The sequence below is a fragment of the Mandrillus leucophaeus genome, unplaced genomic scaffold, assembly GCF_000951045.1.
Source record: "Mandrillus leucophaeus isolate KB7577 unplaced genomic scaffold, Mleu.le_1.0 Scaffold390, whole genome shotgun sequence".
NCBI classification, from domain to species: domain Eukaryota; kingdom Metazoa; phylum Chordata; class Mammalia; order Primates; family Cercopithecidae; genus Mandrillus; species Mandrillus leucophaeus.
In genome coordinates, this window is record NW_012104143.1 from 1561129 (window position 1) to 1585233 (window position 24105).

The following is a 24105-nucleotide window of genomic DNA, read 5'->3' on the forward strand; positions in this document are numbered from 1 at the left end:
TTATTGTTCGCATCACCGCCTGAGCTCTGCCTCCTGTCAGATCAGTGGCAACATTAGATTCTCACAGGAGTGCAAACCCTACTGTAACCTGCACATGTGAGGGATCTAGGCTGCGTGCTCCTTATGAGAATCTAATGCCTGATGATCCGTCCCTGCCTCCCAGAAGGGACCGTCTAGTTTCAGGAAAATAAGCTCAGGGCTCCCACTGATTCTACATGATGGTGAGTTGTGTATTTCATTATACATTACAATGTATAATGTAATATATATATAACGTTATATATACATGTAATGTATATATAATGTAATGTATAATATAACAAGTAGGCTGGGCACAGTGGCTCATGCCTGTAATCCCAGCACTTTGGGAGGCCGAGGCATAGTGGATCACCTGAGATCAGGAGTTTGAGACCAGCCTGGCCAACATGGTGAAATCCCGTCCCTACTAAAAATACAGAAACTAGCCAGGCATGGTGGTGGGTGCCTGTAATTCCAGCTACTCAGGAGGCTGAAGCAGGAGAATCGCTTGAACCCAGGAGGCAGAGGTTGCAGTGAACCAAGATCACACCATTGCACTCCAGCCTGCGTGACAAGAGTGAAACTCCATCTTGAAAATAATAATAGTAATAGTAATAATAATAATAATAGAAGTAAAGTGCACAGTAAATGTAATGTGCTTGAATCACCCTGAAACCATCCCCTGGACCATCCCCCTGCCCCCAGGTCCATGGAAAAATTGTCTTCTGCAAAACCGGTCCCTGGTGCCAAAAAGGGTGGGGACGACTGCCCTACAGGTATCAAAATATCACTTGTGTCCCTCAAAGAGTTTCAACTATTAGATATCAATAAAAGCTTAAATAAAACAATTAAAATTTAAAATAAAAAAGTAGGACTGAAAAGCTACCATTGGATGAGGGAATAGGGAAATGAATGGTGTCCTCAGTGAAGGTGGTCTCAATGGAGACGGGGAAACAGAAGTTGGACTCAAAGGGATACAGGGAGTGAGAAGGAGGAGACAGAGTGGATTGGGAAGTGTGGGTAGCTCCTCCAGGAAACATGCCGGGGAAGGGGAGAAGTGAGGTCGGGTAAGGATGGAGGCATTGTCGGCTTAAGAGCGAGTGCCTTTGATGCTGGGCGTGTCCCCAGGTAATAGGCATGTTGAGCTGCACCTCACTCTGATGGGCAGGTGTGCCCTGGCCTGCGCCAGCCTGGGCACCCCAGTTTCACCCTACAGATGCTGACTCAGGCCACTGTGCCTTTTGTGGCCACAGGGCATGAATCTCTCTGGAGGCCAGAAGCAGCGGCTGAGCCTGGCCCGGGCTGTGTACAGAAAGGCAGCTGTGTACCTGCTGGATGACCCCCTGGCAGCCCTGGATGCCCACGTTGGCCAGCATGTCTTCAACCAGGTCATCGGACCTGGTGGGCTACTCCAGGGAACAGTAAGTTTGGGAACATGTGTCAGAGGGCACAAGGCAAAGGCAGAGGAAGCCCTTAGCATCCAGTCCTAACCCAAATTTATCTCACCTCCCCCTTCCACTTGAGTCCAATTTTCCTCTTCGTATTGGTCAGCTTTTGCTGTGACAATGCTGTGTAACAAACAATCCCCAGATCCCAGCAGCTTACAACAGCAGGGGTTTCTTGCTCATGGATCTGTGGTTTAACTACTACAGCTTTGCCTTGGATGACTGGCCAGGGTCAGATGGACTCCCTGTCTTCTTGTTTTGAGACACAGGCTAAAGGAGTCCCCTCTGTTTCTCTATTTGGACATGCTGTTCATAAGAAAGGTGGCAGGAGCACAAGAAGGGGAGCTGTCCCCCCTCTGAGTCTGGGGATAACACCCCCACCCCAACCCCCAGCTCAGAAGGCTGGCCAAGCACATATGTGTAATTTCCTTTCCTTCCTTCCTTCCTTCCTTCCTTCCTTCCTTCCTTCCTTCCTTTCCTTCCTTCCTTCCTCTTTCTCTCTTTCTTCTTTCTCTCTTTCTTTCTTTCTTTTCTTTCTCTCTCTCTCTCCTTTTCCTTTCCTTTCCTTTCCTTTCCTTTTCTTTCTCTCCTTTCTTTCTTTCTTTCTCTCTCTCTCTCTCCTTTTCCTTTTCTTTCCTTTTCTTTCTCTCCTTTCTTGACAGAGTCTTGCTCTGTCACCCAGGATGGAGTGCAGTGGTCCAATCTCGCCTCACTGCAACCTCCACCTCCCAGGTTCAAGTGCTTCTCTTGCCTCAGCCTCCAAAGTAGCTGGGAATACAAGTGTGCACCACCATACCTAGCTAATTTTTGTATTTTTAGTAGAGACAGGGCTTAGGCATGTCAGCCAGGCTGGTCTCGAACTCCTGGCCTAAAGTGATCTACCTGTTTTGGCTTCCCAAAGTGTCGGGATTACAGGCATGAGCCACTGTGCCCAGCCACATGTGCGTAACTTCTACCCCTTCCCTGCCCAGACACGGATTCTCGTGACCCACGCACTCCACATCCTGCCCCAGGCTGATTGGATCGTGGTGCTGGCAGATGGGGCCATCGCAGAGATGGGTTCCTACCAGGAGCTTCTGCAGAGGAAGGGGGCCCTCATGGGTCTTCTGGATCAAGCCAGACAGCCAGGAGATACAGGAGAAGGAGGTACTAGGTGGGCTTTGCTGATTCTTCATGCCTGGCTCCTGCCACCCTTGGGGAAAAAGGCTCAAAGGGTCCTACTGGCATGAATGGAGTGCTCTGGTCATACTCTCCCTGCGGGCCTAGGCCTGGAAGCAGACAGCTCTCCCACTCCAGGAATAGCCAATAACACCATCTATGAGCCAGGGGGTGTGCTAAGTGCTTCTGTAAAAATACACTATTTCATTTGATTCTCACAGTACCCCCAGAGGCATGTGAAGTTATTGCTGTCATTTTACAGATGAGCCAACTGAGGCAAAGAGAGTGAAATCACTTGCCCAAGGTCACAAGATTAGAACTTGAATGTGTCCAACTCCGGAGTCTATGCTTGCAGTTGCTATGCAGACAGCCCAAGAAGGATTTTGATGCCTAGAAAGCTACACCATGTTAGCTAGAGTTTCTAATAATCCAAAGAACACAGAATGTGCTAGATACATGACAAGTTTCTGGAAGTAAAGTTGCCAAGCCAAGCTCACCTGCAATGACTGAAAAGTAGCAACTAACAGCACATCACATACGTTAGCTCATTTAATCAACATAATGCCCCTGTGAGGCTGGTACTAGAATCATTTCCATTTCACAGATGAGGAAACTGAGGCCCAGAAGTTAAGGAACTAGTCCCAGGTTACATGGCTTATAAGTGACAGCACTGGGATTTGAACCCAAGCAACTTGATTCCAGAGAATGTGTTTTTTAATCATTACACTTTATACTATCCCTTCATGACAAAGCAAGGACTCACACCCAGGTCTCCCTCAATCCCAGGCTTTGCTTCTTCTGAGAACATCTGCTTAGCCCTGGCCCACCCTGGTAAAAACCTTAAGTGTTGATTCACAGTGTCACAGTCCTGAAGCTCGAAGATAGAACTTGCCTGCTTGTATTGGTTAGCTTTGCTGTGATCATGCTGTGTAACAAATAGCCCCCAAATCTCATCAGCTTACAGTAGCAGTTATTTCTTGCTTACAGGTCTGTGGTTAAACTACTACAGATCTGCTTTCAGTGACTGGCCACACCTGGGGGATAGTGGTGGGGAGGTGTCCTTCCTAGGGGAGATGGTACCTCAGGGCAGGTGAGAGCCAGAAAAGAACATTCCAGACACAAGGAACTGCTTGAGCAAAGCTGTTGGGAGAAACAGAGATAACGTGACTTTGTATGGTGTTAAATGCTGTTTTTCCAACCTCAAGTTCATAGCAGGTGCTCAGTTATATTCACTGATTGAAGAAACGAATGAGTGAGTGAATGCCTGAAGGATATTCCTGGAAGAACTCAGAGTGGGGTGTTGAGAGAGGTTGCTGGAGAGGTGGCAGGAGCCAGATCAGGGGAAATGGATGCTCAGAGCAGTTAAGGCCACATAGTCAGTGGGTATCAAAGTGGGTGTCTGGGCCGTGTTGTGTGACAGGACTCTCTTGACCTTGCAGAAACAGAACCTGGGACCAGCACCAAGGACCCCAGAGGCTCCTCTGCAGGCAGGAGGCCCGAGCTTAGACCCGAGAGGTGAGTCCGCCATGGTGCCACACCCAGAAGGGCACAGGCTGAAGCTGAAGTAGCAGCTGAAGGAACCACCTGCATCTCAGGCAGTTAGGGAGACAACAAAAACCATTATGGATGCAGAACCTGCTGAAGTCCCCCCATGGTGCCCTGCTGAGGGATAATTTACCAGAATTGGTCCAGTTAGCCAGGATGATTAGGTCCCCAGTAGGGCCAGTTCATGGAATGAACAATACGCCTTCCAGTGTGATGGGTGTCTTCAAGTGGGCCGAGGCCAGCTTGCTGGAGTGGTCTCAGTGCTGCAATAGGGCAGGACTGGTTCCTCCCCATAGCTGTAAACCACCATGCCAGGCCCGGTCACCTATGCTTTGACAGGTTGGCTATGCACAGGGTTTAGGTCTGTATGCACAGCATCACTTGACGCTGGCCAGAACACATGGGCAAGGGGCCAGGAGGAGGACTGCGGTCCCCTCTTCTCTCAGCTCCCTCCAGCCGGGACACAGCTGGGCTCACTGTGGGGCTGTCTGCAGCAGAAGGACCTGCTGCCTGATACTCTCCCCTCTTAATGAGAGGGGTCTTGGGAAGCAGAACAGCAGGCCACTGGTACCAGGTGGCCCGAGCTTAAGTGCCTGCTATACAGGGGTGGGGGGCGGCAGCGATCTTGAGGGGCCTCCGTCCCTGGGGACCACAGGGGCTGATCCCCATCCCAGCTAGCCACTCTAAGGGCACTTCTCAATCACACACACACTCACCATCTTCACAGTGCACAAGAGTCTGAAGTAAGATCAGATGGATAGCTAGTCACGTTAAAAGAAAACCAGTAGATACATTAAGGCTGGGCACGGTGGCTCACACCTGTAAATCCCAGCACTTTGGGAGGCCAAAGTGGGTGGATCACTTGAGGTCAGGAGTTCGAGACCACCCTGGCCAACATGCTGAAACCCCGTCTCTACTAAAAATAAAAAATTTAAAAAAAATTAAAAAGTTTTAAGAAGCCGGTATGGTGGCGTGTGCCTGTGGTCCCAACTACTCGGGAGGCTGAGGCAGGAGAATCGCTTGAACCCGGGAGGTGGAGGTTGCAGTGCGCCGAGATGCGCCGAGATTGTGCCAAATTAACCTCTAGCAAATTTAATGTGTCTGAGGCTTTTTATTTTTTGGGGTTGTTTTTTGAGACGGAACCTTGCTCTGTCGCCCAGGCTGGAGTGCAATGGTACGATCTTGGCTCACTGCAATCCCCGCCTCCCGGGTTCAAGTGATTCTTATGCCCAGTCTCTTGAGTAGCTGGGATTACAGGCACATGCCACCAGGCCCAGCTAATTTTTGTATTTTTAGTAGAGACAGGGGGTTGCCGTGTTGTCCAGGCTGGTCTCAAACTCCTGACCTCAGGTGTTCCACCTGCCTCAGCCTCCCAAAGTGCTGGGATTACAGGCGTGAGCCACTGCACCTGGCTGAAAGATGTTAATTGAGCAAAGAATGATCTGCACATCAGGCAGCCCCTGAACCAGAATATGTCCAGAGAGGCTCTGGAACAGCCACGGGGTCAAAGATTAATGGACAGAAAAAGGAAGGTGAAGGACAGAAAACAGAAATGGGTACAGAAACAGCCAGACTGGTTACAGCTCAGCGTCTGCTTTATTTGAACATGGTTTGCACCATTGGCTGCCTTTGATTGGCTAAAACTCAGTGATTGACACAGGAGTAGGTTGCAGTCTGTTTGAGTCCAGTTAGGTTACAGTTCACTATGTACAGGAAAACCTTTAGGCCAAAGTTAAAATATGTAAGGAGGCAGCTTTGCGCTAAACTTAATTTAATAGTAGGTAGGTAGACATGTATATGTAGATATACATATATGTAGATGAATGTTTCAATGGATGGATGGATAGATAATATTCCTATTTTTACAGCTGAGGAAACTGAGGTGCAGAGGTTAAGTCAGCCCACTTAACCATAGATAAAACATTCAAAAAGTCTTTAGCGTCTGAATTGTTCATAATTTATATTCTGCCAGTTGGACTGACAAATCTGATGGTAAACAGTAGGAGCAAAACAATTGCACCAAAGCTTAAGCCAAAATAAAAATTCTGAGAACAGGCTGGGCGTGGCACCTCATGCCTGTAATCCCAGCACTTTGGGAGGCTGAGGCGGGCGGATTGCTTGAGCTCAGGAGTTTGAGACCAACCTGGGCAACGTAGCAATACCCTGTCTCAAAAAAAAAAAAAAAAAAAAGAAAAGAAAATTCTGAGAACGGAGTTCCAATGGTGGGCAAGTTAAGTTCATCCTGTGAACTGGCATCAGAAGAACGAGCTTGCTTGACCCTGGGATAATAGATGGCATTTAGCTGGGTACCACACAGACAGAAGGGAAGTGTGATATCTGGTCAGTATTTTGTTAGATAAATGAATGAATGATTGAATGAGTAGAGAGTGTATCCAGAGCTCAGTGGCTGTCAGTGGGCCTGAGGGTTGGGCACATACACCCCGCCATTGGGAGAGACACTGACTTGGTCTTCATTTCCTCTAAATGACAGGTCCATCAAGTCAGTCCCTGAGAAAGACCAGACCACTTCAGAAGCCCAGACGGAGGTTCCTCTAGATGACCCTGACAGGGCAGGATGGCCAACAGGAAAGAACAGCATGCAATATGGCAGGGTAATCACCAGCTTCACCTACCCCTCCCCACCTGCTGCTGCCGCCTCCGGGGACCCAAGTCCTCCCAACAAATGTAGCACTTGCATTGGGGCGGCAGTCATACTCACCTTTCTTGAGCACCTACTATGTGCCAGTAGCATTCTAGACCTTCATTTTCTTAATCCTCACAACCGCCCTAAAAAATAGATATGATATGCTGAACTTCCCATATTATGTTCCTTCTTGTCATTCAGTTATCAGATTAAATATCATCTCCAGTCTCCCAGACTAGAAAAAAAAAAAGGTATGATAGCTCTATTTCAGACGTAAAGAAACTGAAGTCTTTTAAAATGTATTTTATTTTGCTTTTGAGAAAGTGGCTCTCTCACTCACCCAGGCTGAACTGCAATGATGTAATCACAGCTCACTGCATCCTCGACCTCCTGGGCTCAAGCAATCCTCCTACCTCAGTCTCTCAAGTAGCTGAGACTACAAGCGTGTGCCACCATGCCCAGCTAGTGTTTGTATTTTTAATAGAGATGGGGTTTTGCTATGTTGCCCAGGTTGGTCTCAAACTCCTGGGCTCAAGTGATCCTCTGGCCTCTGCCTCCCAAAGTGCAGGGGTTACAGGTGTGAGCCACTGTGCCTGGCCAAGAAACTGAAGTCTTAAAGAGTTAAGAGCCTTGTCTGTGTTTTCATAGCTAGCCTGGGACTCAACCTGGGACTCAAATCTGGGACCCAAGTCTAGGCCAGTCTGAGTCTGAAGTTTGTACTGTTTCTCCTCTTCTATACTGCTGTGTATCTCCACCCCCCTACTTATCCACCATCATCCACCTAGATGATCATCCACCCACCCATCCATCCCACCCGCTCATTTATCCATCCCATTCATTCACCCACCTACTCATTTATCCATCCTACCCACTCATTCATCCATCCATCCCACCCACTCATTCATCCATACCACCCACTCGTTTATCCATCCCACCCACTCATTTATCACTCCATCCCATCCACTCACCCACCTACTCATTTATCCATCCCATTCACTTACCCATCCATCTATCCCACCTAACAATACAACAATTCCCTCACCTATGCATTTGTCTATTCAGCTGTTCATCCATTCATTGATCTCTCCATCCATTCATCCACTCATTCATTCATACACCTACCTACTCACCCACTCACTCATTTATTCACCCACCTACCCTCTCATCCATCCAGCAAACATGTACACGGTACCCACTGTGTGCCAGGCTAAGTCTGGTGGAGATTAGATACTAGTGAAGATAAATGGAGAGCAAATAATGATGCTAATAAGCAAGCTATATCCAATCGCAATAAGTGCTATAAATAAGAATGATTGGGCGCAGTGGCTCATGCCTGTAATCCCAACACTTTTGGAGGCTGAGGCAGGTGGATTGCTTGAGACCAGGAGTTCGAGGCTGCAGTGAGCTATGATCATGTCACGGCAATCCAGCCTGGGTGACAGAGTGAGACCCTGCCATGGAGACCAACTGAGGGTCATGGTTGGTATGGATAGGATGCTCTGAGAAGTGCCATTTGAGCTTCCCCGAAGAACATGTGAAGGAACCAGTCATACAAATGTCAGGAGAAAGAGCGCTCCAGGCAAAGGGAGCAGCAGGTACAATGGCTCCGAGGTGGGAAGTAGCTTAGGGTGCCAGAGAAAGGGGTCCCATGAGGCTGGCAGGCAGTGAGTGGGGGCAAGATAAGAAGCTTGGAATTTATTTTTATTTTTATTTTTGAGACGGAGTTTCACTCTTGTCGCCCAGGCAGGAGCGTAATGGTGCAATCTCAGCTCACTGCAACCTCTGCCTCCCAGGTTCAAGTGATTCTCCCGCAGCTTCCCAAGTATCTGGGATTACAGGCTCCCGCCACCACAACTGGCTAATTTTTGTATTTTTAGTAGAGACAGGGTTTCACCGTGTTGGTCCAGGCTGGTCTCAAATTCCTGAGCTCATGTGACCCACCCGCCTCGGCCTCCCAAAGCGCTTACAGGTATGAGCCACCTCGCCTGGCTGGAATTTCTTCTGAGAGCAAGAGATAGCCATGGACAGGCCAGCAACAAGATATAATTAGATTAATGTTTTCAACAGTCCTGGCTGCAGCTGTGCAGAGAACTTCACATTTGTAGGAGCAGGACGTTAAGCCAGTGGCTGACCCGTTCTGTGCCTTAGTTTCCTTATCTGTGAAATTGAGGTTATTATGAGCAGAGACACATGCCTGACCCATGGTGAGTGTTCAAGAAAACCCTTCTGGCTGGGTGTGGAGGCTCACACCTGTAATCCAAGCACTTTGGGAGGCCGAGGAGGGAGGATCGCTTGAGGCCAGGAGTTTGAGACCAGCCTGGGCAACATAGCGAGACTCCATCTCTTTAAAACTATGAACATTAACAAAGCATGGTGGTACAAACCTATAGTCCTGACTACTCGGGAGGCTGAGGCGGGGGGATTACTTAAGCCTGGAGTTCAAGGCTGCAGTGAGAGATGAATGCGCCAGTGCACTCCAGCCTGGGTGACATGGGTGACAGAGTGCAAGACCCTGTCCTCAAAAAAATAAATAAGGAAAATAAAGAAAAACAAAAGAAAAAATATTAATACGAGCTCACTGGGGATTGGGTAGGAGATGGGGGTTCTAAGGCTGGCTGGGGTCTGTCTGTGGGAGGCGCGGCGGCAGAACCTGTGAGGTCTGTGCGGCGCTTCCATCTGCCCATGGGCATGTTTTCTGGAAGCCTCGCCCTGCCTTGCCTCAACTCACCCGTCCCGCTGGGGGCTCTCTCTGCCTCCCTCTCCCTCATGTGTGCTACAGGTGAAGGCCACAGTGCACCTGGCCTACCTGCGTGCGGTGGGCACCCCCCTCTGCCTCTATGCACTCTTCCTCTTCCTCTGCCAGCAAGTGGCGTCCTTCTGCCGGGGTTACTGGCTGAGCCTGTGGGCGGACGACCCCACAGTGGGTGGGCAGCAGACGCAGGCAGCCCTGCGTGGTGGGATCTTCGGGCTCCTCGGCTGTCTCCAAGGTATGCCTCACCTGCCCTCCTCATCTCTGTCCTCCCAGCTCCCCCGAGGGGTGCTCAGGGCTCCTTTTCCTCACCTCTCCCTGGGTCACCCTGTGCCCCCTGGAACAACTGTGCAAAATGTCTGGGGTCCAGGCAAAGATCTCTGTCCTTCAGATGAGGCTGGAGGGAATGGGGAGGACAGGGCACATCCCTCCTTTTCTGGAAGCTTCAGAACTTCTCCCAGTTCCTCCCCGCTAGCGGATGGCAGCTCCAAGGCCTGCGTGCTGGTGACTTTCAGTGCCTGCCCCCAAACCTCCGGACAGAACCAGACCCTCCCTAACAGATGCATTACCGCTGTCACTCCGTCTTCTCCTTATTAAAGATGGAAATACGGCCGGGCGCAGTGGCTCACGCCTGTAATCCCAACACTTTGGGAGGCCGAGGCGGGCGGATCATGAGGTCAGGAGATCGAGATCATCCTGGCTAACACAGTGAAACCCCGTCTCTACTAAAAATACAAAATATTAGTCGGGGGTGGTGGCAGGCACCTGTAGTCCCAGCTACTCGGGAGGCTGAGGCAGGAGAATGGCGTGAACTCAGGAGACGGAGCTTGCAGTGAGCCGCGACCGCGCCACTGTACTCCAGCCTGGGAGACAGAGCGAGACTCCGTCTCAAAAAAATAAAATAAATAAAATAAAATAGATGGAACTACTTCTTGAAATAATTGTAGATTCACATGCAGTTCTAGGAAATAAGGTGGCCAGCTACCTTATACAGTCTGCCCAGTTTCTCCCAGTGGTGATATTTTGCAAAATGATAGTAAAGTATCACACAAAGGATACTGACACCCATCAATCCACGGATCTCATTTGTTTATTTATTTATTTGTTTATTTAATTTATTTTGAGACCGAGTCTTGCTCTGTCGCCCAGGCTAGAGTGTAGTGCTGCAGTCTCAGCTCACTGCAACCCCCATCTCCCAGGTTCAAGAAGTTCTCCTGCCTCAGCTTCCCGAGTAGCTGGAAGCTGGGATTATAAGTGTGCAGCCTGGTTCATTTTTGTATTTTTGGTAGAGATGGGGTTTCACCATGTTGGCCAACTCCTGACCTCAAATGATCTGCCCGCCTCGGCCTCCCAAAGTGTTGGGATTACAGCTAGGTGTGAGCCCCCGCGCCCGGCCCTATGGATCTCATTGTGATTTCCCCAGTTTTGATTGCACGTAGGTGTGCGCATGTTTGCCTCTGTGCAGTTGTGTCCCCGGTTCAGGCTCTCGCATCCATCACAATGGTTAATGGTTGAGACACTGAACAATCCCCTCACCTCAAGGCACTCTCATGTTGCCCTTTTGCAACCACACCCACCCTCCTCCTGCCTCGCCCACCCAGACCCTAACCCCTGGTTCTCCTCCTTTTAATACGTGGCCTGGCTGAAGGGAGGACCAAGAGTGCACATGTGAGTTTGGCTTCTTCTTTAGACACACACACACGTACATATAGACTGGGTCTGGTTTTGTCACCCAGGCTGGAATGCAGTGGCACGAACCCGGCTCACTGCAACCTCTGCCTCCTGGGCTCAAGCGATCCTCCTACCTCGGCCTCCCGAGTAGTTGGGACTACATGCACACGCCACCATGCCTGGCTAATTTTTGTTTGTTTGTTTTTGATGGAAACAGGGTTTTGCTGTGTTGCCCAGGCTGGTCTCAAACTTCTGGGCTCAGGCAATCCTCTGCCTCAGCCTCCCAAAGTGTTGGGATCACAGGCATGAGCCACCACGCCTGGCCTGGCTTCCTCTTTAAAGGACAGTTGCCTCGTTTCCATGTTGATTCGTCCTCATTCACTGGGTGACCTTGGCCACATCACCCAAATGCTGTGAGCCTGTGCCCTCCTCTGTAAAATGGGGGGCACCAGGCCTGAATTTGAGGACTCTTCTAGTCCTAAGAACCTGTACACCTACTCACCACAACGGCATGTACAGTAGAATATTCAAGGCGAACGGTTACTTAACCAAGAGGAAATTAGGGATTGTCAGAGTCAGCTGAGTCCTGGAATGAACCCAAATCCTCATTTGGGTGGCAAATAGCCCTTTCAAAATCCTTCCACTTCCATCCCTCGTTTGATAGCTAAGGGCAAGTCTTACTCTCCCTTAAAGATGGAGAGACGGGAGCTGAGAGAGAGATATTGGTTATGACTGTCGAATACAAACAATAAAAAATTCAGCTCCAGGACAGACACGGTGGCTCATGCCTGTAATCCCAGCACTTTGGGAGGCCAAAGTGGGTAGATCACTTGAGGTCAGGAGTTCAAGACCAGCCTGGCCAACATGGTGAAACCCCGTCTCTATTAAAAATATAAAAATTAGCCAGGCGTGGCATCAGTGCCTGTAATCCCAGCTACTTGGGAGGATGACGCAGGAGAATCACTTGAACCTGGGAGGTGGAGGTTGCAGTGAGCAGAGATTGCACCACTGCGCTCCAGCCTGGGTGACAGAGCAAGACTCCATCTGAAAATAAACAAATTCAGCTCCAATTCAAAGTGGTTTAAGCAACAAGAGAATTGATTGGCTCTTGGGACCAGCATCCATAGATTTCTGGCTTCAGGTATGTCTGGATGTAGGGGTCCAAACAAGAAATTGCTTCATTTCCCTCCTCTGGGACAGCTTCCTGTCCAGCTCAGCTGCTCCCCCTGGTGGTAAGATGATATTCCACAGCTCCAGCTTGGCCACCTCCCACCACCCAGTACCACTTTTCCAAAAGTTCTAGTGAAGTCCCAGGTCTCCCTGTCATTGGCCTGACTTGGGTTATGCGTTCATCCTTGAACCTATTGCAGTGGTTTGGATTGGCCGTGGGTGAAATTTGCCCCACCCCAGAGGAGAAGTTAGCCCCACCCCACGCATATAGATTAGCATTGGGAGGAAGGATGTACATTTCTCTCCTAGGGCTACTGCCAAACAAGTTTCCACAAACTTGGGAGCCTAGCACTATTGAAATTTGTTCTGTCGCAGTTCTGAGGCCTGAAGTCTAAAATGAAGGTGTCAGCAGTGTTCACTCATTGTGGAGGTTTTTTTTGTTTTTTTTGTTTGTTTGTTTGTTTGTTTGTTTGAGACGGCGTCTTGTTCTGTCGCCCAGGCTGGAGTGCAGTGGCACGATCCCGGCTCATGGCTCACTGCAACCTCCGCCTCCCGGGTTCAAGTGTTTCTCCTGCCTCAGCCTCCTGAGTAGCTGGGACTATAGATGCCTGACAACATGCCCAGTTAATTTTTGTATTTTTAGTAGAGAGTAGGGTTTAGTAGGGTTTCACCATGTTGGTCAGGTTGGTCTCAAACTCCTGACTTCAGGTGATCCACCTGCCTTGGCCTCCCAAAGTGCTGGGATTACAGGCATGAGCCACTGTGCCCAGCCCCTTGTGGAGGTTCTGAGGGAGAAAACATCCCATGCTTTTCTCCTGGTTTGCAGTGGTCACCGGCAGTCTCTGGCATTCCTTGGCTTGTATATGTGCCCTCCAATCTGTGTCACCATCTTCATGTCTCCTGCTGTGTCTCTGAGTATCCTCTAGTAGTCTTATATAAATGGCAGTCACTGAATTTAGGACCCATCCCAAATTAATTTGGGAGGACACTCTTCAACCCATTACATCAATAAACAAGCAGGGTACAGGTGCAGTGGCTCATACCTGTAATCTCAGCACTTTGGGAGACCAAGGCAGGCAGATCACTTGATCTCAGGAGTTCGAGACCAGCCTGGGCAGCATAGCAAGATCCCATCTCTACAAAAAATACCCAAAATTAGCCGGCATGGTGGCGTACACCTGTGGTCCCAGCTGCTTGGAGGCTGAGGCGGGAGGATCGCCTGAGTGCAGGAGGTCAAGGCTGCAGTGAGCCATCATCATGCTACTGTACTTCAACATGAGTGACAGAGTGAGACCCTATCTCAAAAAATATATAACAATTAGGGTGGCCAAGCCGTAAGATGTCCACCATGGGGTAGCGGGAGAGACCTGCGCAAGGTCCCACAGGGCGGTCCTGAGGGTCTCCAGCCTTCATGCTCTTACCTCCTTTCCCTCCCCAGCCATTGGGCTATTTGCGTCCATGGCTGCGGTGCTCCTAGGTGGGGTCCGGGCATCCAGGTTGCTCTTCCAGAGGCTCCTGTGGGATGTGGTGCGATCGCCCATCAGCTTCTTTGAGCGGACACCCATCGGCAACCTGCTGAACCGCTTCTCCAAGGAGACAGACACGGTTGATGTGGACATTCCAGACAAACTCCGGTCCCTGCTGATGTATGCCTTCGGACTCCTGGAGGTCAGCCTGGTGGTGGCAGTGACTACTCCACTGGCCATTGTGGCCATCCTGCCACTGTTTCTCCTCTACGCTGGGTTTCAGGTATGGAGAGGTCAGGGAGCCTTCTGGGACCAGCTGAGATCAACTCAGCCAGTCCCCTGTCCCTGGGGAAGACTCCACATATGAGGTTTCACCCAGCTGGACATCTAGGGGATGTTCCTAGAATTCCCAGGGACAGAGACACTACAGTCTTTCTGATATCTCCACTAGTCTCTGTCTCTAAATGTTCACATCAAAGTTCTCTTTCTTTAGAGAGACAGAATCTTGCTCTCCTGAAATGCAATAGGTTATCATAGCTCACTGCAGCCTTGAACTCCTGGGCTTAAGTGATCCTCCTACCTCAGCCTCTCCAGTAGCTGGGACTACAGGCAGTGCCACGATGCCTGGCTAATTTTTAAATTTATTTTTTTTAAGACACGTGTCTCGCTGTGTTGCCCAGGTTGGTCTCAAATTCCCAGCCTCAAGTGATCCTCCCACTTTGGCCTCCCAAAGTTCTGGGATTATAAGGCATGAGTCACTGTGCCTCATGGTGCAGTTAAATATTAAGGGCCAGAGTTCTTCATGTGTAATGTTTTTATCCTGCTGTAATTTCTTCCTCTCCAATTATCTGGAAGCCAAAGAGTCATTGCAAGTTCTCAAAGGCTATTATATAAAGCTAGATTCTTTCCATTGCTGGGATCAGAGACCAGCTAAAATTAGCTTAACCAGAAGAACAGAATTTAATGGCTTACATTTCCTAGGGGGCATGCGCCCAGCTGTCATCAGGACACAGTGACTCTCTCCATATTGTCACTCAGTGCTTCTCAAAGTGTGGCCCCAGGACCAGCAGGAGTATCACCTGGGGACTAGTTAGCAATGTATGTTCTTAGGCCTCAGCACAAGACTACTGACTCAGATACTATGTGGTTCAGCCCATGAATCTAGGTTTTAATTAATCCTCCAAGTAATTCTGATGCACACAAATGTTTAGGAACCACTGGCTTACCTCTGTTTGGTCTAATTTTGTATATGCTCTCTTTCCGGGGCAGGTCTGATGGCCACTAGCCATCATATCATCTCACCTTAGCAACTCAACATGCAAAAAACATTTCTCCAGCTCAGTAGTCATATATTAATCCCAGGGAAGGTTCTGATTGGCCCTTTGTGGATCATGTGTCCATCTCTGAACTCATCACAGTAACTGAATGGATAGTAGACTCTGATAGGCTAGGATGCATCATGTGACCATCTCTCTGATCAGATCCCATGATTGACAGCACCTCAACCCAGCCCTTTCCTACAGGAAACCAGAAGTAGAGCAGAAGAAAACATGGTAGTCAGATAAAAACCATGGCTAGGGTTAGCCATGGTGGCTCACACCTCTAATCACAGTACTTTGGGAGGCTGAGGTGGGCGGATCACTTGAGGTCAGGAGTTCGAGACCAGCATGGTCAACATGGCAAAACCCCGTCTCTACTAAAAATACAAAAAATTAGCCAGGACGGTGGTGCATGCTTGTAATCCCACCTTCTTGGGAGGCTGAGGCGGGAGGATTGCTTGAGCCCGGGAGGCAGAGGTTGCAGCAAGCTGAGATTGTGCCACTGTACTGCAGCCTGGGCGACAGAGTGAGACTCCATCTCAAAAAACAAAAACCAAAACCCATGGCTACCACGTCCCCGACAACTGTCCCAGGTCTTCCCTAAGTTCACTTGACTCCGAGGATGGGCTGTTTCTGTCTCAAGCTTTGTAGTCAAGAGAAATCCAGGCTCTGTCACTTACTGTGGCTCTCAGGACAGCTGCTGAATCCCCCGAGCCTCGGATGTTCTCACCACTAACTGGTGAATGACGCGAATGCTCACTCTGCAATGAATAAGACACTGTGTAAAAAGCCTGGCACACACAGTTGGGTGTTCAGCAAATTCAGTTCCTCCCTGCCTGCCTGTCTGCTAGCTGCACCTAACCTGCAGCTGCAAACCAAATAACACATATTTCCTGTGCATCACCTGGCACGTAACCCTTGGGTTACATGAGTGAAACTGACGTGGCCAACTGCCTTCACTGCCCCTTACAGTTTTGTTCTCCCAATGACCAGCCCTAAATGAAGTAGTCGACCTCAGTGCTGGGAAGTGAGACACTTAAACTAAATTGGTGGTTTCTCAACCCTGGCTGTCCATTAGAATCATCTGGAAGGCTACTTAAACAGCACCAAAGTCAAGGTGACTTTGCCAGAGATTCTGATTCAGTCATTCTGGGGTGGGGCATTAGAGGTTTTTGAAGCTTCCCAGGTGATTTTCAAAAAAACCATAGAACTCTGATTCTGCAAGGAAATGAGAACCCAGAGAGGTCAAGCAACTAGCCCAAGGTCACACAGCAAGCTGGTAACAGATCCTGGTCTGGAATCCTGTACTTGGGGCTCTTTGTGCTTCTGGAAACTACCTATGTCTGTGGCTTCTCCTCTCCCCTCTCCCATCCATCCTTCTCAGAGCCTGTATGTGGTTAGCTCATGCCAGCTGAGACGCTTGGAGTCAGCCAGCTACTCATCTGTCTGCTCCCACATGGCTGAGACGTTCCAGGGCAGCACAGTGGTCCGGGCGTTCCGAACCCAGGCCCCGTTTGTGGCTCAGAACAATGCTCGCGTAGATGAAAGCCAGAGGATCAGTTTCCCGCGACTGGTGGCTGACAGGTAAGAAGAGCCAGGGCAGAGACGACCTTGTAATTCATCCACATCCTTAGAGGGTGAGACCTGAGGTCATATTGTATGGCTAGAGAGGTCACCCAGAGAGTCAGGGACATAGTTGAGGCTAGATCCCACAGGCTGTCTATTGGTTCTCACTGTGGGCAGATGGAACATGACCGAGAGATTCTCAACAGCAGGTGGGCAGGGGGTACAGGAAGAAGCTTCTGTTGCCAGGCAACTGGATCAGCCTCTTTTGCCTTGGTGATAAAGCAGCCATATAAGCATCCTCAGCCATCTTTAGGTACTAAGCAAGAACAAGAACATAAGCTTTAAGCACAAATAGACACAGATTCAAATCCCAGCTCTGCCACTTACCAGCTGGTTGATTTCAGGCAAGTTACATAACCTCTCTGAGCTTCATTTGTCAAACTGGGATCATGCTCATGTAGTGGATATGAGGATTAAATACACTCATAGGTAAGACTTGTAACATGCTTATTGCATGCCTGGCACTGCTCTGAGCAATCTATGTAGATTAATTTATTTAATTCTGCTAACAGTTTTGACAGGCCGAAACTGTTTTATAGATGATAAATCCTAGGCACAGAGAGGTTTGGAAACTTGTTCAAGTTCACCCAGCTGATGCTGGCAGAGCCAGGATTTGGATCCAAGCATTGTGGTACCAGAGTGTGGAGAGGGTTAAGTACAAACTAGGCACTCAATACATGTGAAGTCCTTTTTCCTTTCATCTCGGGTCCCCAGCCGGCTGGGCCGTGTATTAGTCCGTCTTCACACTGCTATAAAGAACTACCTGAGACTGGGTAATTTATAAAGAAAGGAAGGTTTAATTGACTCACAGTTTCACGTGGCTGGGGAGGCCTCAGGAAACTTACAATCATGGTGGAAAGGGAAGCAAGGCACATCTTACATGGCAGCAGGAGAGAGAGCGTGCGAGGCAGGAACTGCCGCCCCCTTTTACGCCATATGATCTCGTGAGAACTCACTATCATGAGAACAACATGGGGAAAACTGCCCCCACGATCCAGTCACCTCCCACCAGATCCCTCCCTCCACAGGTGGGGATTACAATTGGAGATGAGATGTGGGTGGGGACACAGAGTCAATCCATGGAGGCCACAGGTCAGGGCAGAGGAATGGCAGGTGGAGATGGCTTGGCAAATTCCAGGGACAGAAAAGCAGCCACACAGGGAAGCTCTATGGAACACCAATTGTACCCCAGACCCTAAGCTGGGCTCAGTTGAGACAGGACAGTGTCATCGTCCTCTACTCCCTGAGCCTGCGTGGGGCCTTGCATGTGAAGCCCATTGCTGGGACCCCTGTGGGTACAAAGCAGGTGTGATGACCAGTCCTTGTGCCCAGAGAAGCATCTCCCTGCAGATAAGAGTACCCACTCACCCGGCTGTCGCCTCCCTTTGCAGGTGGCTTGCGGCCAATGTGGAGCTCCTGGGGAATGGCCTGGTGTTTGCGGCTGCCACGTGTGCTGTGCTGAGCAAAGCCCACCTCAGCGCCGGCCTCGTGGGCTTCTCTGTCTCTGCTGCCCTCCAGGTACTCCCCATGCCCCCAAACTGGGCTTGAGGGCCAGACAGAGGCAGAGACCGTCAGACCTCTGCTAGTAGGACCTTCGAAGACCCTGTGTCCAAACCACCAAGGTGTCTGGAGTCCCTCCGCCGAGGGACTCAGCTGAGGTGAACTTGCAACCTTGGGCAAAATCTTTCCTCGTGGAGTCTCAGCGTGCTCCTTGAAAAAATAGGCCAGTAATCCCATCACTTCTGATGCTATAAAGACTAGTTGAGACAAAGCATATCCTGTGGAGGACATTTCTAGTGCATTGTTAACTTTTGTTTTGTTTTGAAGACAGAGTCTCTCTCTTTTACTCAGGCTGGAGTGCAGTGGTGCAATCTCGGCTCGCTGCAACCTCTGCCTCCTGGGTTCAAGCGATTCTTATGCCTCAGCCTCCCAAGTTGCTGGAATTACAGGCGTGAGCCACTATGCCTGGCTAATTTTTAGTATTTTTAGTAGAGACGGGATTTTGCCATGTTGGCCAGGCTGGTCTCCAACTCCTGAGCTCAACTGATCCACCCACCTTAGCCTCCCAAAGTGCTGGGATTACAGGCATGAGCCACCACACCTGGCCACTTTTTGTTAACTATTAATAACAGTATGTAATGTCAGTTCATGACATCTATGAAAACATATATATATACATTCATAAGCATTTGTTATGGAGGAGGCATTATTCTAAGAGCTCTATACATTTTTGTTCATTTTGGTTTGTTGTTGTTGCTGTTTGAGACAGGATCTCATTTTGTTGCCCAGGCTTGAGTGCAGTGGCATGATCTTGGCTCACTTCAGCCTCCATCTCCAGGCCCAAGGGATTCTCCCACCTCACTTTCCCAATTAGCTGGGCCTATAGGCGTGCACCACCATGCCTGGCTATTTTTTTTTTTTTTTTTTTTTTGGTAGAAACAGTTTCACCTTGTTGCCCAACCTGGTCTAGGTTCAAGTGGTCTGTCTGCCTCAGCCTCCCAAAATGCTGAGATTATAGGTGTGAGCCACCATGCCCGGCTGTTTTGTTTTGAGACAAGGTCTCACTCTTTGACCCAGACTGGAGTGCAGTGCTGTGATCACAGCCCACTGCAGCCTCCAACTCCTGGGTTCCAACAATCTTCCCACCTTCGCCTTCAAAAAAGCTGGGATTAGAGGCATGAGCCACTGTGCATGAGAACTTTATGAATATTAACTCACTTAATACTGCCCACAACCCCATCAGAGAGGCACTGTTATTATCCTCATTTCACAGTCAAGGCTGCTAAGCTTCAGGATGAAGTAAGAGGCCGGAACATGTTGGGTGGCGGTGGAGGCATTTTCCTCCTGCATCCAGAAAGGCCTCTCTGAGGAGGTGACTTAGGAGGAAGTGAGGCCTGGGAGTTGAAGGTTCATCCCTGGTGTGTTAGAGGAACAGCAGGAAGGCGGGTGTGGCCAGAGAGGGTGGGTGAAGGCAGGGATGCTGGGAGACAAGGTTGGGGATGGGATGGCAGGACTAGAGCCGGTAATGGTTCACAGGGAGGAGCTTGGTGTGGTTCCAAGTGTCACGGGAAATTGGTGGCCACCGGTTGCTGTGGGGAGGCTATCAGAAAGGAATCAGTGGGCCTGGGTCCTGCTGGGTGTCCTTGGGAGGGCCACACACCCTCTCTGATCCTGTCTCACCTGCATCAAGCCAGTTTGTACAGGCTGATGTCTGAGGGCTGCTTTTCGCTTTGCATGCTCTGGCTCTACTGAAGGAAGGGAGGGACCTGTTGGTTGCATCCAAATCCCAATCCCCTGGGCCTAGGTCCTCAGACTGCCGCATCCCTGCCTCCCTTCTTTACTCCCCTGGGTCTGGCCTCCCAGCAAAGGTTGGGAAACCAGCAGGGCTGTTGCAAGCCCTCAAGTGGCCTTCCCGAACCCAGCCAGAGATGCTTTCTTGCACCAGGTGACCCAGACGCTGCAGTGGGTTGTTCGCAACTGGACAGACCTAGAGAACAGCATCGTGTCAGTGGAGCGGTTGCAGGACTATGCCTGGACGCCCAAGGAGGTGATGGGCGGGAGGTGGCGACGGGGTCCCAGCAGGGACATACTGTTGGCGGTGGGGGGCGGCAACGGGTCCCTATTGACATCTGCTCCAGGCTTTGGAGTTTGTACCCTCTTCTCCCCTGACTCAACCCCTACCTCTATAGGTCAGAGTCACAGACAGGGTGGCAACAGTGGTTAGGAGCATAAGGTCTGGAGCCAGGCCAAATCTTGGTTCCTTTGCTTCTGAGCTTGAGGAAAGCAGGTCACCTATGGGAGTGGCGGGGGACCACGAGGAACAGCATTGCAACAGCAGCATAGCTGCAACACGATAGTAACACAACGGCAATATTCCAGAACATGACAGTAACACGACAGCAATGTAATAGTAACCTAACAGCAACATAACCACAATATTACAGCAACATAGCACATAGAACAGCAACATAGCAGTGTAATCCTAATATAACAGAGACATGATAGTAACATGATGGTAACATTCCCGCAACACAACCACAACATAGCAATGCAATAGTAACATAATAGCAACATTTTAGTAACATGATAGAAACCGAACAGCAACATGGCAACGTAATAGAAACACAACAGCAACATCATAACAGGACAGCAACATCGCAGCAACATGGCTTTAATATAGTAAATATAGGAAGAGCAACACGGCAATGTAACAGTAACAAAACAGCGACATTATAGTAGCATTATAAGGACAGAACAGCAACATAGCAATGCAACGGTAACAAAACAGCAACATGATATAGTGTGATAGCAACATAACAGTAACATTACAGTAACAGAACAGGGAAGAACTGATTGATGAATAGGGTAGAAGAAATGATAAGAGATGGATGGATGGATGGATGGATGGATGGATGGATGGATGGACGGATGGATGGATGGATGGATGGACGGATGGATGGATGCAATGGTGTGGAAGAATGAGAGATGGAGGGATGGGATTGGAGATGGATGGGCGGACGGACGGATGGATGGATGGGTGGGATGGGGTGGAAAAAGGATAAGAGATGGATGGATGAATGGATGGATGGGATGGGGTGGAAGGAAGGATGAGAACAGCAGTATAGCAGTAATAGTAACATAACAGCATTGAGTTTACTGGGAGGTTCAAATGAGATCCTGCAAATAAATGATTTAGTAGAGTCTCTGGTCCATTGCAAACACTCAATACATGTCCACTGCTCTTATTAACCCTATTTCCCAGATTGGAAAACCAAGACTCAAGAGGGTAGAATGATCTGTTCAAGGTGACAGGAATAGCAAAAGGCAGCATTGGTCTTCCTGCTGCACCGCCATGTCCTTTCGCAAAGACAGAGAGAAATGTCTGCTCCCACTGTAGAAAAAGAGATGATTTTATAATAAACAGTGGCTAACAATAGCAATAAGATAGACTAAAAGTAGCCACCACCATCTGTTTTTAGCATTGACATAGTCCATGCCCTCTCTTGTTGGATTCCCGTAATAACCCTGTAAAATTGCAATACATATGTCCATTTTGCAGAAGAGAAAACTGAAGCTGAGAAAGGTGGGCCATCTTGTGCGAAGTCTTAGAGGAAGGCTCCTCTGACTCAGTTTCCCCTCCTGCTCCAGGCTCCCTGGAGGCTGCCCACATGTGCAGCTCAGCCCCCCTGGCCTCATGGCGGGCAGATTGAGTTCCGGGACTTTGGGCTAAGATACCGACCTGAGCTCCCGCTGGCTGTGCAGGGCGTGTCCTTCAAGATCCACGCAGGAGAGAAGGTGAGTGGTTCTCTCACAATGTCCTCTTCACAGAGTTCAGGCCAAAGGACTCCAGGGGCAAGGCCCTAAACCCTGGGCACCAGCTACCTTCACAATGTCCCCACCTCAGGTCCCCTAGCTTTCAGACCCATTGCCCCCTCAAACGAATTCCTCGCCTTCCCCAAACCTGCTTCCGTCTGGTGACTGCCTCATCCACCGTGGTGTCCCCAGATGAGGAAGCAACTCCCTGACTTCCTTCTTTAATGTTAACCCAGCTCCTAATATGTGCTGAGCAGTGTGTTAAATGCTCCAAGTACATTTTCCAGTTTGCACAAATGGGGTATTTGCTTTGGGGTGGGAGACGTTGGGAAAAGCACTTCATAGCTCAGTCTCAGTTTTCCCATCTGTAAATTGGGACTGGTAATATTGATCTTTGAGTTGTTGTGAAGTTTAACACATGGAACATGCTTAGCTCATGGAAAGTGCTCCAGAAATGTTTACTAATGCTTTTATTATTTGCATTTTCACTCTCACAACAACCCCATAAGGGAGGTGCTAGTACTATCCCATTTTACAGATGCCTCATCAAGCCCCTTCACTGATCCCTTTCCTCCCTCTCTCTGAACCTACAGAGGCTTCCTCCCTGTCCCCTCCTTGTCCCCTAATAAACAGTGGATCCTGTCTCACCAGCTCCAATCTGCTCTCCTGTGTGAGATATATATATATATATATATATATTTTTTTTTTTTTTTGAGACAGAGTCTCACTCTGTTGCCCAGGCTGGAGTGCAGTGGTATGATCTTAGCTCACTGGAACCTCCGCCTCCCAGATTCAAGCGATTCTCCTGCCTCAGCCTCCTGAGTAGTTGGGATTACAGGTGTGCACCACTATACCTGGCTAATTTTTGTATTTTTAGTAGAGACGGGGTTTCACCATGTTGGCCAGGCTGGTCTCAAACTCCTGACCTCAGTCACCCCCCTCAGCCTTCCAAAGTGCTGAGACTACAGGCATGAACCACCGTGCCCAGCCATCCTGACCTTTATCAGCATGAATGACACTGCATGTCATTCCCCTGCTCAGAGCCTTCTACTAGTTCCAGCTTCCCTTGGGGTAAAGTCTGAATTCCGGAGATTGGCATTCAAGGCTCTGCCCACCCCAGGCCCTGCCCATCCCCCCCATCACTCATTGCTCTGCCAGGGCTTAGCCAACATTGTGGAGCAGCTGCCTCTTGGCCAGGGGGACACATGGTGCTGTGAGCTCCATGAGCTTCCAGTTCTGGAAACCCACTTAGTGCGGTTCACCTGGAGTGTTCCCCTTCCTTGAACTCCTATTCATCCTTCAAGCTTCCATCCAAGTATCCCTTCCTCCATGAGGTCTTCTCTTATTACCTCTATCAAATCCCAGGCAGCAGGAGCAGCACCACCTTGCTTCCCTGAATTGCCACAGGTCCAGAGCTGATAACAAACAGCATTGTTGGCTGGGTGCCATGGCTTATACCTGCAATCCCAGCACTTTGGGAGGCCAAGGTCGGTTGATCACTTGAGGCCAGGAGTTTGAGACCAGCCTGGCCAACATGGTGTTAACACCGTCTCTACTAAAAATACAAAAATTAGCCAAGCGTGGTGGCGGGCACCTGTGGTCCCAGCTACTTGGGAGGCTGAAGCAGGACAACTGCTTGACCCTGGGAGGTGGAGGTTGCAGTGAACCGAAATCGCACCACTGAACTCCAGCCTGGGTGACAGAGCAAGACTCTATCTCAAAAATAAGTAAATAAATAAAATAAATAGCATTGTTCATCACACTGTATTACATTTACTCAACTGCACTCTTTCCTAGACCAGATGGCGGGCACACTGGAGCAAGGACTCTTTAATTTCTATACTTCCAGGGCCTAAACATGCGCCTGGCATACAGTGAGGTGACCCACATGTTTCATTCATGAATTAAGCAAATAATGTTGAACCCACAGCATGTGTCAGACACTGAGGATGCAACAGTAGCAAGAGAGAGAGGGATGGAG

At 49.5% G+C, this 24105-nt stretch overlaps 1 protein-coding gene across 1 annotated transcript in view; it reads left to right on the forward strand.

Annotated features, from left to right (window-relative positions):
* ABCC6 (ATP-binding cassette, sub-family C (CFTR/MRP), member 6) overlaps positions 1 to 24105 on the forward strand; it is a 79767-nt gene that overhangs the window by 49915 nt on the left and 5747 nt on the right. Inside the window, exons 18-27 of the mRNA XM_011991182.1 lie at positions 1272 to 1439; positions 2435 to 2609; positions 4061 to 4136; positions 6658 to 6778; positions 9590 to 9797; positions 13839 to 14149; positions 16570 to 16769; positions 18203 to 18329; positions 20257 to 20358; positions 21960 to 22106. Of these exons, the coding sequence (XP_011846572.1) occupies positions 1272 to 1439; positions 2435 to 2609; positions 4061 to 4136; positions 6658 to 6778; positions 9590 to 9797; positions 13839 to 14149; positions 16570 to 16769; positions 18203 to 18329; positions 20257 to 20358; positions 21960 to 22106 (1635 nt within the window). The remainder of the gene's footprint in view (positions 1 to 1271; positions 1440 to 2434; positions 2610 to 4060; positions 4137 to 6657; positions 6779 to 9589; positions 9798 to 13838; positions 14150 to 16569; positions 16770 to 18202; positions 18330 to 20256; positions 20359 to 21959; positions 22107 to 24105) is intronic.